This window comes from Haemaphysalis longicornis, unplaced genomic scaffold (genome assembly GCF_048455015.1).
Source record: "Haemaphysalis longicornis isolate Haplotype H1 unplaced genomic scaffold, Haemaphysalis longicornis Haplotype H1 scaffold_3, whole genome shotgun sequence".
Taxonomy (NCBI): domain Eukaryota; kingdom Metazoa; phylum Arthropoda; class Arachnida; order Ixodida; family Ixodidae; genus Haemaphysalis; species Haemaphysalis longicornis.
This window is the reverse complement of record NW_027526335.1, coordinates 152,157,994-152,172,574: the sequence shown is the minus strand read 5'-3', so window position 1 is coordinate 152,172,574 and position 14,581 is coordinate 152,157,994. Positions and strand designations below refer to the sequence as shown.

Below are 14,581 nucleotides of genomic sequence, written 5' to 3'. Positions count from 1 at the left end.
ATCGCGCTGCCATTAACACAAAGGCCCACCCCGGAAATTATATTCTCCGATTCGAAAACGGCCGTCCAAAACTTCGCCAAAGGTCTCATTTCGGCCCAGGCAGACAAAATGTTCTCTCTAAATTCGCCATACCACACGGTCGAACTCAATTGGTTCCCGGCTCACGCGGGCATTGGAGGGATAGAGACGGCCCACACGGCAGCCCGAGCACTTGTCACCCGGGCATAAGATGTGGACTCTACGTACCCTCCATGGAGCCAGATCAACCAGGGATAGTCTCCTGACCTTCAGAGAGGACGCGCAGCATCACCGCCTCTCCCGCCACAAGCTTCCCCCCGCCCACTCATCCCTCACTCTACAGGAAGAATGCCTCTGGCGTCAACTACAAACGGAGTCCCTGCCTTGCAGAGCCGTCCTGCATCATATCCACCCCTCCCTGTACCCATCCCCCCTCTGCCCCCGCTGCGGTGAAAGGGCCACGGTTCAGCACCAAATGTGGGCTTGTGCAGATGACCCATTCCCTACCATTAATTCCCCTGATCAATGGGTGGAGGCGTTGGGCCGCTCGGACACCCAGCTGCAGAAGGAGCTCGTGACTCGAGCGGCTGAAGTCGTCGCGACCCTCAGGGTTGCGCCCACCGCGCCCTAATCCACTATGTGAATAAAAGTTATTTCTCTCTCTCTCCGTCGGTTAGGTGTCCACGAAATACCGAGTCATTAATTACTGCTCTATGCACATCAGATAGCTAAGAAGCGTGCTCTATTATGTCTTCGTCGGTGCTCTTCGAAATCTGGGCACTGTTTTTATGCTCGTGGGACATCGCGATAGCAATGTCGCTGCTATTTCCCGACTTACTTTCGGTTGTTGCAATAAACGGATTTGCAAAACAAAATCCCAACACGTTCAAAGCAGCGACGAGAAGAGGTATCTGCTGCGACGAGCAAATCACACGCCGCCGTTTAGTGTTGGCGAAAACTATACCTTCCGAAGTGCTTTCTGCTTTGCTTTGCAAAGCTTTGTGCTTTGCGTTCACAAAGCAAAACGTGAACGCGTTTTATCGGCATCTTGGAATGTTATACTAATCTCTTTGAGTATTGAAGGGTTTCCTCAATGCTCAGGCACGAATTAAATTAGTATCACTGTCACATCTGCGGCACCTCCTATAAACTGGAGTGTATTATAGCTGATTTATTAAAACGTGGTTATTTTGAAATTTCTACCATACTAGCGAAGAAAATGTTAAAAATATGTCCTAATTATGCATCCATACATATTTATGAATATATTGTATAACTTGTTGGATAAATATCGCCCACGTACTTACCCAAATTAATTCTACAATTTTAGCAATGCTTAGCATACCTCGGCAAAGTTGGCGCGGCTCACTCAAACTCACTCACAATTTTTTTTTCGGATCACCACTCACTCAAACTCAGACTCAATGCTGATCAGCACATTTGCGCTCACTCAAACTCAAACTCACATTGAGCGCAAAACTCAGAGCTCACTCGGACTCACTCAAAATGTACTCAGAACTCAATATGTACTCACTCAAAATGTAATCAAAACTCAAAATGTACTCAAACTCAAAATGTACTCAAACTCAATATGGACTCAAAACTCAAAATGTAATCAAAACTCAAAATGTACTCAAACTCAAAGTGTACTCAAACTCAAAATGTACTCAAAACTCAAAATGTACTCAAACTCGAAGTGAACTCAAAACTCTAAATGTATTCAAAACTCTAAATGTACTCAAAACTCAAAATGTACTCAAAACTCAAAATGAACTCAAAACTCAAAATGTACTCAAAACTCAAAATGAACTCAGAACTGAAAATGGGCTGAGAACTCAAAATGAATTCAGAACTAAAATGGCCTCACAGAGATTGAGGCAGTGAGTGATTGAGAGTGAGAGTGTGCGAGTGAGAGTGAGTGTGAGTGTGAGAGTGTGAGTGTGAATGTGACAGTGAGAGTGTGAGTGAAAAAGAAAGAGAGTGAGAGAGAGTGTGAGTGGGAGTGAAAGTGAGAGCGAGTGTGAGTGAGAGTGTGAGTGAGTCTGTGAGAGTGAGAGTGTGCGAGTGTGAGTGTGAGTTGAGTGTATGTGTGTGTGTGAGTGTGTGAGTGGGAGTGAGAGTGGGAGTGGGAGTGTGAGTTGAGTCTGAGTCTGAGTGTGAGATGAGTGTGATTCTTAGAGTGTGAGTGAGAGTGAGTGAGTGTGAGAGTGAGAGTGTGAGTGAGAATGAGAGTGAGATTAAGAGTGAGTGTGAGTGAGAGTGTGAGTTGGGTATGAGTGTGAGTGTGAGATGAGTCTGAGTGTGAGTGTGAGTCTGAGAGTGTGAGTGTGAGAGTGTGAGTGTGAGAGTGTGAGTGTGAGAGTGTGACTGCGTGAGTGTGAGAGTGTGAGTGAGAGTGAGCGTGTGAGAGTGAGAGTGTAAGTGTGAGTGAGTGAGTGTGAGTGAGTGAGCGTGTGAGTGTGAGTGTGAGTGTGTAGCTTTTATTATATACCTTTTGCTATATCCTCATAATTATAACCAGAAAGCATTTTTATATTTGTCCCACGTGATCCCCCTCGACGAGACCTTTAATTTGATACCCCACACACCCTAGCAGGGTCATATGGAATTCATACCAGTCAAACTAACCATGACTCTCATGACTGTAACCAGGACGCATTATTTAAAGTGTCCGACGTGATTCCCCTAACTGGAACCTTTAATTTGGCGCCCCACATGCTTCAGCGGCCTCAGCTTGAATTTAACCCAGTTTATGACTCATAATGACTATCTCATGATTCGAACTACGAAGCCTTTATTTATTTGTACCACGTGATTCCCCTCGTCAAGACCGTAAATTTGATACCCTACACGCCCTAGTGGGGTCACTTCGAATTTTACCCAAATGTATAAGACTCGCCATCACAATCTCATGGTTATAACCAGGAAGCATTTTTGTATTTCTCCCACGTGATTCCGCTCAAGACCATTAGTTTGATACCTATCACATCCTAGCGGAATCAATTTGAATGTTAAACCAATCAATGACTAACCATGAGTATATCATGATATAGCCCTACCACATTTTTGTCCCACATGATTTCTCTTATCGGAACCTTCAATTTGATACTCCAGACACCCAGTGGCATCATTGTGAATTTTAACCTAATTTATGACCCATTTTGACTGTCATGATAATAATCAGGAAGCACGTGATTACCCTCATCGAGACCTTTAATTTGGCTCAGTGGCTAAGGCGTTGCGCTGCTGAGCACGAGGTCGCGGGTTCGATTCCCGGCCGCGGCGGCCGCTTTTCTGATGGAGGCGAAAAGCAAAAACGTCCGTGTGTACGACATTTCGGCGACGTTAAAGATCCCCAGGTGGTCAAAATTAATCCGGAGCCCTCCACTACGGCGCGCCTCATCGCCTGCGTTGCGTCGGCGCGTTAAACCCTTCAATCAATCGAGACCTTTAATTTGATACGCCACACGCCCTAGCGCCATGAGCTTGAATTTTAACCGAATCTATGACTTACCATGACTACGTCATGATATATCCATAAGTCATTTTCGTCCCGATGGATTCCCCACATCGAGACCTTGAATTTGATTCCCCACATGCCCTCGCAGCGTCATTTTGAATTTTAACCCAATCTATGGCTCATTATGACTGCCTGATGACTGCAATCAGGAAGCATTTTTTTTATTTACCCCGCGTGATTTCGTTAATCCGGACCTTTCATTTGATACCTTACACGCCTTAGCCTCATCAGTTTCACTTTTCACCCAATCTAATGTGGTCATTATTCTGTCCTAAGGGGCGCTGCCCAGTCAATTCAGCTAATTCATTTGAAACAGCAGAAAGGACAGCCCCCGCCCCCATATCCCCCCGGCTCTCACCTCTTCCTTTGTGGCCCCTAGTATATCAAGCCGTTAACAGTAGCAGGCGAACAACCAGCACGCCAGCGCCGCCGTGTGCTTTCCCACCACCCTTTCCCACGCTCTTAGTGGATCCGTCAGGAGGAAAAATTAAGACAACCCTTTTTATGACCTCACCAGTCAATTGTCATTCACGCGCCCAGCCGCGAAAATTAGGTATACAGCAAGTGCTTATGGCCATGAAAATTCAACAAGAAAGTAAAAAAAATCAGACACCCCCTCCCTCCCAACCGATCATGCAGATCGCGATTGGTGCCGTACCCGCAGGTAACCTGAATTCCGAGCCCACAGTGACGCATGAAACTTAACAGCCAACCATAGCTGCCTGCTAGGCTACTCATATGTACTCAAACTCAAAATGAACTCAAAACTCCTATGTACTCAGAACTCAAAATGTACTCAGAACTCAAAATGTACACAAAACTCAATATGTAATCAAACTCAAAATGTACTCAGAACTCAAAATGGACTCAAACTCAAAAGGTACTCAGAACTCAAAAGGTACTCAGAACTCAAAAGGTACTCAGAACTCAAAATGTACTCAGAACTCAAAATGGACTCAAACTCAAAGTGTACTTAGAACTCAAAGTGTACTTAGAACTCAAAATGGACTCAGAACTCAAAATGGACTCAGAACTCAAAATGGACTCAAACTCAAAATGGACTCAGAACTCAAAATGGACTCAAACTCAAAATGGACTCAGAATTCACTAGTTCTAAGGCGTACTCAAACTCAATCGGACTCAAACTCAGTCGGGATCACTCGGCTCAAACTCACTCAAGCTCAAACTCACCATGCCGCACTAGCCTCGCGCTCACTCAAACTCAAACTCACGCGTGAGTTTGAGTCCAAACGAGTCTGAGTGAGTGGACTCATGAGTGAGTTCGCCGACCTCTGATGCTTAGTACTGGTAGACCTAAAATTAATGAGGATTGTGGACTCCCTGTCATGTAGTGAGACAAACCGACAACCGGTGGACGATTGTGGGAACAGACTCATAGCAAGAGATGGGTCTAAAAAAAGGGGAAGGCCATTAATCCGATGGAGGAGGGAAATGAGCAAATTCGGCGCAAAGAGTGTGCTCGAGCAGCGCAGGGCGGGAGCCGTTGCAGGTCAATGGGAGATTCCTTCGTCCTGCAGTGGACCTGAGTAGGCTGATGATGACGATGATGCTAAGCAATTGGCTATCATCTGATAGTTCAGTTAATAAATTTGGATTTAATTACTTCCGAAAACTGGATCACTGCTGAAATGTGCACGTCGTACAGAAGAAACAATTTTTCCGCAGTGTTTCCGACAACGTGCGTGCATTATCTCTTAAAGGAGCCATGAAGACAATATACAAGGTGGGTTTACTAGAAAGAATGCTTAGTCGCGATAACAATGGTACCAATATCATCGCAATCTTCGAACACATAACGATTAAAGAAAACGTGTGAAGCAGTCGCGACCCCCTAGCCAATTTCCCGCAACTTTTCTATGACGTCTCGGAACCTTGTTTGTGCTATTGGCGGCCCCCTAACTGACCTGTCGCGGTGAGACATGACTGCACGTCTGTAATGGGGCCTCTAGTTCCACTTGACCGCATGACTTGTATGCTAACGTGCAGTTAACGCACTGAAAATTGTTTTATTGTTGGCCCGTATGACGTCATTCTTGCTCATAACACGTCACTGTGGCGCAAAATTTGAAAGTTTTTAAATACTTCTCGCTTTTTTTCGCTAAAAAACATCTTTTAGGGCTGCAATGGAGCTGAGTGAGATACTGAATCCTAGTTCTTTAAAATTAGACGAAATTGTATTTTCTCTTCATGGCTCCTTTAAGTGTCATTCTAAAAAATATTGCTCATCTGTCCCACGAGCTTGTCTGTCGTCTCCCGGCTGTGTCTTGAAGTGACTCTAAAGTGTAAAAGCAAGTAGGCCTGGTACCGGCAGATTATTCTAGGGAATGCGAGTACAGCACTCATACCCATAACAGCATGCTTATTAGGACAGAAAATGTCAAAAGCACGAAAACGGCCCGCTCCACACTTTTCCCGCGCTGTATTTTGCCACATATGGAATCTTGAATACGGAAGGGCGGGATTTGTGGAGCTTGCCTAAGCGTCTTTCTCGAACAGACATTGACGCACGCGCATGCATATGTGAAATGCGGGAACTCCTGCTGTGAGCATATGTCTTTCGAAAAAGGTATGAACTTTAGCGCTTAGGTATTACCAGGCAGGGTATTTTAATGAACTGGCTTTTGCCATCTGTTTAAGTTTTTATTCCGTTCCATTGTTCCGTGGAGCTTGCCTAAGCGTTTTTGTGAAACAAACACTGAGTCAGCCTCAGGGGCACGTACATGTAAAAAAAAGATACGTGGGAACTACTGTTGAGCAGGTGTGTTTCAAAAAGGCACGTACTTCAGCGCTTAAGAATTACTGAGCGGGTTAATACAGCGGTTTTCTGGCATTCTGTTTAATTTCGGTCGAATGTTTCGCGTAGCCATGAGAACCGTTTGAAGGATTATTTGGGTAAATACGAGAGCTGTTGCCCCTTTTTACTGTCCGTGCTTATGTTAATTTGATGATTGATTGTAGGGTTTAACGCGCCGACGCAGCGTAGGCGATGAGGCGCGCCGTAGTGGAGGGCTCCGGATTAATTTTGACCACCCGGGGATCTTTAACGTGCGCCGAAATCTCGAACACACGGGCGTTTTTGCTTTTCGCCTCCATCAGAAAAGCGGCCGCCGCAGCCGGGAATCGAACCCGCGACCTTGTGCTCAGCAGCGCAACGCCTTAGCCACTGAGCCACCGCGGCGGGTTATGATAATTTAGGAGAACCAGTGCAAAACTTCGAGGTTACTCCTAGCCTCGAGATTTCGGCGCACGCAAAGGATCCCGGGTGATCTAAATTACTCCGCAGCCCTTCACTACGGCGCTCCTCATAGCCCAGGTGTATATTTAAACCCCAGAATCAATCAATCAATCAATCAATCAATCAATCAATCAATCAATCAATCAATCAATCAATCAATCAATCAATCAATCGATCGATTGATCGATCGATCGCTTCTAGATTAGTTGCGCACTCAGCTGAACCAAATCCTGGTATGCCTCGTGAATCCTCGTAGGGTGCCTCGTAAATCATCGTGATGCGGGGCGCCCTCTGGCGGTTGGTTCGCGAACCTGCCCCTGCATGACACCTCCGGACAGACGACAGGGCCCGACTTCGAGCAGCTCCGCTGGTAGAAGAAACGTTGGACGTTGTGAAGCGGAGCTGTGTAACATACGCATATCACAGATAGTTGGAGAACGTGCACATGCTTTATTTTCTCATCATTTCTTTGTGATTACTTATCTAAGCGCGGAAGGACTGAGTTTTATGCCAGCAGACAAACACTGGGAAGTCCGTTTGCCTCTCATAGATGCACACGTGTTGACAGCGGACGGGAATTCAACAACCTGCGCAACTTGACTGTCAACGCGAAGTGTATACAAAATTGGTCGTAATGATATCGCCGTCTTGGAGGCCAACTATCATATAATTGTTTCGGTGAGGTTTTGTGTAACCTAGAGTCACAGCCGATGTCTGCCGAGGATTCGGGATAAATTTGGCGTGACCACAAAGGTTTTTTTTTTTTTTTTTGCCGCTCCAAATTTGTTGAAGGACGCCAAAAATCAATGGTACCCTTGCCATAAACAGCTTGGCTGTAAAGTCGTCAGCCTTTACTGTCCCTCTGAAAGCTGGTTCCGCGTTCACATCCCGCGGCACGATTTATAACACACGTACCGACACGCCACGTTGTTTCTCTGTTCACGTGCCGGGGAGTTCGACGCGGTCCGAGGCTACGACGTCTTGTCGTGAGCGGGAAATGCGGAAGTGACCCGTGTAGCCCTGTTTACGTTACGGGAAGGGAGCCCCTGTGGCGGCAGGCAACAATAAATCGAACCGGGCGGCCTTGCGTTGCGTCCTTCCTTTGAATCACGGCTTCTGCCACCGCGGAACGTGTCGAGGGCCGCGCGTAATTATACAAGTGGTTCGGACCAGCGCTGTGCTGCTTCGCTTAACGTAAAACCGATGCCCAGCTTGTGTGGAAGATGCTTCGCGTTTCCGTGAGGCCTCGATCGCCACTGGAGTGGTGAATTGCGAAGTTTTCTCTTTTCCGCGGCTTGCGAAAGTGTGTCAAGCTCTTCGTTCTTTTCTTCGTCACTGAGCGGGAAGGTCGCCGGTATGGAGTTCGAGTTAAGAGGGGCATCTTATGCTTATCATAGGGTGACTTTTTTTAGCCTGAATAGGCGCGTTGCGCTGGCGTTTAATTGTCGCACAAATAAAATTGGTATCATTGTTTTGGGGACAAAGCAGTCGTTTTAATGAAATCAACCGAAATATATTTAATCTTGTCGGCACATTTAAAAAAACATTCTAGAAATTGCGTCGTGTTCCTTTACCTATGATTCTCCATTCGCCAATGAGGCCGGCAGAACCGGCAAGACGTCCGGTGCAGCCCTGCGCGACGCATTGCTATGTCCCTTATAGGCATGCAAACTCAGGTTTTATGCCGATATTTATATTACTGTCGACGTTTTGCGGCATCGGCTGGTAATAGTACACATGTTTTAGGGAAAGGAAAGATTGTAAGCCTGTCAATTGGGAGGCTAACAAGGCCCATTTATCCGTCAAACTCAGCGAGAACGGAGTGGCGTGACTTAGCGCGCCGGAAACATTCGACTACAAACAAGCTTTACGTGCCACGGCTAGGTCTTTATGCGGGGTTTCACGGATAAATCATAGGCAAACTCGGGAACATGTGGGGTTTGCGCCGCGAGGGTTCACCGCCCGAAGGGTCGATGTACGGAAACTGCATCGTTTCCTGTGGTTGTGGGCATGTGAGACGACAATGTGGGGCTAAGCGCAGTGAGGAGATTCGAGGCGACGTTTAGATACTGTACAGTGCCGCTCCGATGCAGATAATAACGGATACCAGTGCTCTGTGACTCTGGCGTGGTTGCGTAGGGGGCCTTCTGGGGTTTCTTTTTTTTTTTTTGCGTTGGTTATTTTGATAAAAGAAGAGTGCATATGCTGTGTCGGCCAGCGTGAAAGCAGTACCTTGAGAATTAAACCTAATTTGACTTCAACGCAGCGCTAGCAGGAACGAACGTCAGCCTCTCTGAGGAAAACAAGGCTTATTGCCTTCCCGTAGCGCCAAGCTATAAAATGTTTGTTGACATACCTCAGGGACATCTGGTTAATTCAAAAACTTAAATTTTGTACACTCAGATACTTTTGCGATAGCTGTTTCGATCCTAATTTGGTTGACCCCTATTTCAGTTTGTATCCATTTTCGGTCCTCCTCGCTCCTGGCCCTTTCTTCCGTCTTTTCCTCCAGTTACAGGGTAACATGAAGGCCATTCGGACGCCGGCTCAGTACTGTTTTGCTGATGAAGAGTTACTCTCTCTCTCCTTTTCCGCCTCTGCCTTCCTCTCTCCCTCATATCTCCCACCCTCTCTCTGAATAACTACCGCGTTTGAGACTAACAAAGATTAAACACGATATACCGCCCAAAGCGTGGTGCAGGTTCGTACTGTCTTCTGCTGAAACGGGGATTGTCCCGATGTTGAACTCGCTCCAGGCAGATGTTAGAGAGGCTAGGATTGATGCTGCACATTCTTCTGAGCTCTTGGCCATAAAGTGGTATTTTGAGCCGTCAGCCACCTTGAAGCATTACCAGACCGGATGAGTGTTGCTGGTGTATTTCCCCACAGGCACCCCAGTTTTCTGTGGTCGCAGTGCCGCAGCGGTTAGCCTTTGAAAGCCTATGTTTTGCTTATGCTAAAGCAGCGGTTAACCTTATAAAGCTGAAGGGATAAGGCTAACGTTAGCTATAATCATCACCATCATACCTGTGTATGTTTATTGCGGACGAAAGCGTTTCCCGAAATGACAGTATTCCAGCGAATACTACACCAAACGGGCCAATATAATTGTCTTAGAAATGGAATGCTGTATCGTCCCGGGTAATCTACGCTTGCACCTATTTGATGTAGCCTCCTTTGGTATATGAAGATATTTCTCTAATGCTGCCTGGTCCTTGCCGGACTGGGCAACAGTTGAGACCTGTGCTTTACTATTTTCGTTGTATATAAATTTCTTGGGAAACACCGAACAATGTGCACTGCGGGAGTGTCAAACGTGTAGCTTCCGCGAATTAAACCTTGGGAAGCCGCTCAAAACTATATATACATCTGTATATTCCTTCAAATACAGCTGCCGCATAGTCCGTCTTTCTATCATGCCTTCTCCAGAATGCCGGCGATGCTTGGATGCGGCCGAACAGAGCGTGGCAGCTTCAGCCGTGACGGCGACTGGCCCCGCTCCGTCGATGCCCATCGCTCTTCACCGCAGATTGTGGCAGCAGCAGCAGCACTTGGGGACGTCGACACCAATCTGCTGGCGTCGCGGCGGTATCCACCGCAGTGTGGGTGATGGCTGTCTCGGGAGCATCCGCTGGGCGCACACCACGAGTTCACTGCGGGACGATGACGACGCGTCAGGCTCCAGGGGTCCACTTCAGGACAAATGGCCCTATCGAGACCGGAACATCACCGTCACCACCTGTGCCGACCTGTATAAGGTACGTCGCACGCGCAAGATAGGAGCCATAGGACGGATTCTGGGCTTTGTCCGTTTCGCATCCGTTTCAACGTGTCCACTTAGAGCGAGCCCCCCGAATGGTTCAGGGCAGACGACAAGTAGGCGAGAAAAAGATGCGGGTAGTTAGTTTTGCAGGTGCGGTGGTCAGAGCCTCGAGGCCGGAGCTGCGTCACGTCTTAAAATGAACTCAAAACGATCATGGTTGTTCTTTCACCTTGACGCAGCTTGCACACCTCTTGGACAAAAACACCGCGCTGTGTTTGTGTCCATGTAATCTCGTGCTTTCGCGGTATTTGGTGTATACCTCAGGCCAACTTCACTGTAGGTAAAGTTATAATGTAAGCGCATGTGTAAAAGAAAAACCAGTGGTAAACCTGGCATATAACTGTAACGTGGGAGCCTACAGCGTTTCTTGCTATAAAAATGGCCGGCTTGTACTTCTGCTTAACCAAAGTACACTGTGCATTGCACGGGTGTTCAGGGAAGAAAACCTGATATCCATCTGTGTGTGGGCATTGCCATTTTATCTTATCTCGTAATAGCGCAAGGGGCGGATGGATACGTCTGATTGATTTGATTGATTATGAGGTTTAACGAGCCGACGCCACACAGGCAATGTGGCGCGCGGTAGTGGAGGGCGGTAGTGAGGGTAGTGGAGTGTAGGGTTCCGGATTCATTTTTATCACGTGGGGATCTTTAACGTGCGCCGAAATCTCGAATACACGGGTGTTTTATCTTTTCGCCTCCATCAGAAAAGGGATGGATACATGTGAATATGGTCCATTCTTCTGTGGGTTTTGTCCCATTGCTAAATATCCTCAACATCATGAGGACCATTATCATGGCCCTTTCTTCTCCGGCAAGTACTGCAGTATTGTTTTCAGAATTAAGAGCGCCGAACACGAAAGACCAGCAAAACCTCAAGCTTCTTTTCAACGCCTTAGTGCTATAGAGCCAGGGTCTAGAGGGTGTACCGCGTTCTCTGGATGGCAAACGCAGTCATGGCGGGGCACGCGGCGCGGCTACTCCAGTGCGCCCACGAGCGGACTTCCGGTTCCGCTGTCGTTCGTGCACACCGGCTTGGACCGCACGGAGCGTGCCGGCCCGACGCCCGACTCTAGCACCAAAACCCGCCGGAGGCCCTTGGTTGTCATCTTGACTGGAGCCCCTGGCTGCTACAGGGACTTCGCGAACCTCATCCCGTTCCTGGACCGGCACGGCGTCGACGTCGTGTCTCCCACGTGGCCAGGTGCGTGTGCGATGAAAGTCTCGCAACTTTCATGCTTTCTGTCTTAGCAGTAGCATCATCATCATCATCAAAACGCTGAAGTCCGCTGCAGTATGACAGCCTGTCCCGGATACCTCCAACCACTCCTATCAAGTTCTAATCCATCCGCAGAATTCTCTGTCTGGCTATAGTAGCCATCGTTTCCCCCCGTAGCAACTGTTATTACGGTGGTCTACCCGTCGTCCGTAAAATGTGCTCTTGGGCTAGTTTGTGCATTATGCCTTGCAAAATATATAACTGGACACACAAAGTAAAAAAGACAAGCAATGCGCAATGTTGGTGGACCGTACTCTGCTTCATATGTCCGGCAAATTTTCACCAGTTTCCCTAATTTGAGTTAGGAGTCGACACAAGTCTTCCGTTTTATGAGACATGAATCCATTTATGTGCGACATACTCGGTGGGGACCAGAGAGCGTGTACAGGCATGAATGCAATTGTTTGGGTGTAAATATTTTTATCATTCGAACATTTCGGAACTGTTCACAAAGTTCGGTGTTTCGTCAATTTTAAGTGTTCATTTCGCGAGTTAAATTGGCATGCATAACTATCTAAAGTTTCGGTTAAATTTGCTTGTGTGCATTGTATAGGCTTTGTGCTTCCAACTGCTCGCGTAAAGAATTCTCTGGCACAAGGGTGGTTCGAAACACATCTCCAATCAAGAAAGACTGCGTTCCGGAATGCCCAAAGAAGAACGAATGTTCCCTTAATCGGCTTATCGCAGATCTCGCCTTCAGCCGTGATACGGGATGCTGGTGGCACTCTAGCGAGGAGAAGACCAACCTTGCCCTCGACTTTCTCAAGGCTGTCGGCGTGCAGGAGTGAGTGTTCGGGAGCACTTTTAAAGCTGCACCTCTCCATAGTTGCCAGTGCTAATGCTGGCAGTTTGTGGTCACTGTGTTTTCTATGGCACGCATCTCTCTTGCTGTACCCGGACAACTAAGGGCACATCTGTAAGGCCGCACAGCCTGTTTCACATCCCGAGTACCGGCTGAGCTGGGGTATAAACACTGGTGACGTTTCTGGCAAGAATGTTAGTCGTTATCTTCTAAAACTTGGTTACTCTGTTGACTAACATAGACAGTTTTAGTTCAGCGCACGCAGCAGCTCTGCACACGCAAGGAACTTACGGAGGCGTGAGAGCGCATGCGCAGTACGTAAGCCGGAGCCGCGCGCTTTGCGTGCGCCCGGCAAGTTTTGGATTCTTGCGTAACGGGTTTTGCGGGCTTTGCGGGCCGTGCGTGAGGCCCCTCCCCTCCTATTTCCGGTCTCTCGCCCGGCAACGAAAGGAACATAGGAACGGCGTCTCCCCAGAAACTGGTTTACGGCTTCTTCTGGCTAGGTTTACGTCTGGCGGTGGCCGACAACCACATGTTTCGTTTGCCAATCTGGCGTTCAGTGGCGCTGCATGACACACAAAGCGCGCATTATGGCGCTAGTGGTTTATCCACGCATCAACTTCTGCGTGCGGTAAACTAAAACTGGTTCTTCGCGAGAACTATGCTGCGCGCGCTGCGCTGCCGCTACGTGCGTGCGCAACTCTCTGCGTACGCTCTACTAACACTGACTATCAGTACGTATTAGGCGACATCATTTTGACTGCGGAGCTGTGCAAACTTGAGTTCCATCCGTGCCAAGCATCGCTCAAAGCTCGGCACAGCAAAGTGGGGAAGAGGAAAATTCTATTCCAGAAAGGGTGAGGGGAATTGGCAAAGAGGCAAGGGACCGACGAACAGGTGTTGAGAGAACGCGTCGCAGCGCAGATGTTCGGGTGGGGAGGCGCGCGTCGAGGATTGGCTGCGCCTAGTGATGACGTCAGCTCTAACGTGCAGGTGTTCTCCTGTTTGAGAGAGACGGCGTGTACTCGTCGGCATCAGTGTCCCAACTACCGATAACATGGGCAGACCTAAGAAAATTTAAGTTAAAGCCAGTAAAGACCACCGGCTCCGCTGCTTCTTCAGTGTTCGCCTCTCAAGTGCAAAGGTGGCCGAATTTTTTTATTCGACAGTTTAGGAGTGTAAGCCTTCATTTATAGTGTCTCTCGCTTATATCGTTGCACGTTCTATGCTAACCATAAATGTGTTTTTGATAAATACGTGGTTTGAAGGTCTCCATATTGTGAGGCTTTTTTTTAAACAGAAACAACCCTGTGCTACTTCTCAGGCTTTTAACTTCAACGGTTGCTCGTGCGGTCACACTGGAGCGTATTCTCACTTATCAGCCATACGTGGTTAAGCATGATGAAAAACGACGCGAATATGATGCTAATTATTTGCGTCGAATAATTTCGAACCGAATGATAGGAATAGTTGCTGCAGAAAACGTACAAAGAAAGTGGCAAATTCCAGTCACCCTTCTGTGGCTTAAGATGTAGTGATCATCGTTTTTTCTTGCGTCTTTTTCTTTTTTCTTGTTACCATATTATCCCTTACGTTACACTTGTGTTCAAAGGATAAGTATAACGTACTTGACAAGCTGGCCGCGCCGGCTAAATACATTAAACGTATAAGCGTAACGTTAGGTCGCATAGCGTCGGGCGCAACTCGGCAGCTGCTGCTGCTGCTGTTTTCTTTGCGTCTTTTTAACGCGATGGCGTTATTAGGCTCATTTTTCGATTTCCCCGTGACTCCTAGCCGTCCGCTATCAGCAGTGCTCATCAGGTGTCCACGGAAATACGTCACCGCTGCCACCCCGAAGCTACGACTACGGCAGCAAGATGCAA

General features: G+C 47.7%; 1 protein-coding gene across 2 annotated transcripts in view; it reads left to right on the top strand.

The window, feature by feature from the left end:
- Nucleotides 1-14,581, top strand: part of LOC144175129 (uncharacterized) — a 101,906-nt gene that overhangs the window by 64,205 nt on the left and 23,120 nt on the right. The window contains exons 2-4 of one of the 2 annotated variants that reach the window (XM_077704209.1): nt 10,224-10,552; nt 11,572-11,821; nt 12,584-12,680. In XM_077704209.1, the coding sequence (XP_077560335.1) occupies nt 10,224-10,552; nt 11,572-11,821; nt 12,584-12,680 (676 nt within the window). Of the gene's footprint in view, nt 1-10,223; nt 10,553-11,571; nt 11,822-12,583; nt 12,681-14,581 lie in introns of those variants that run through there. The other variant, XM_077704210.1, reaches the window with a different exon arrangement.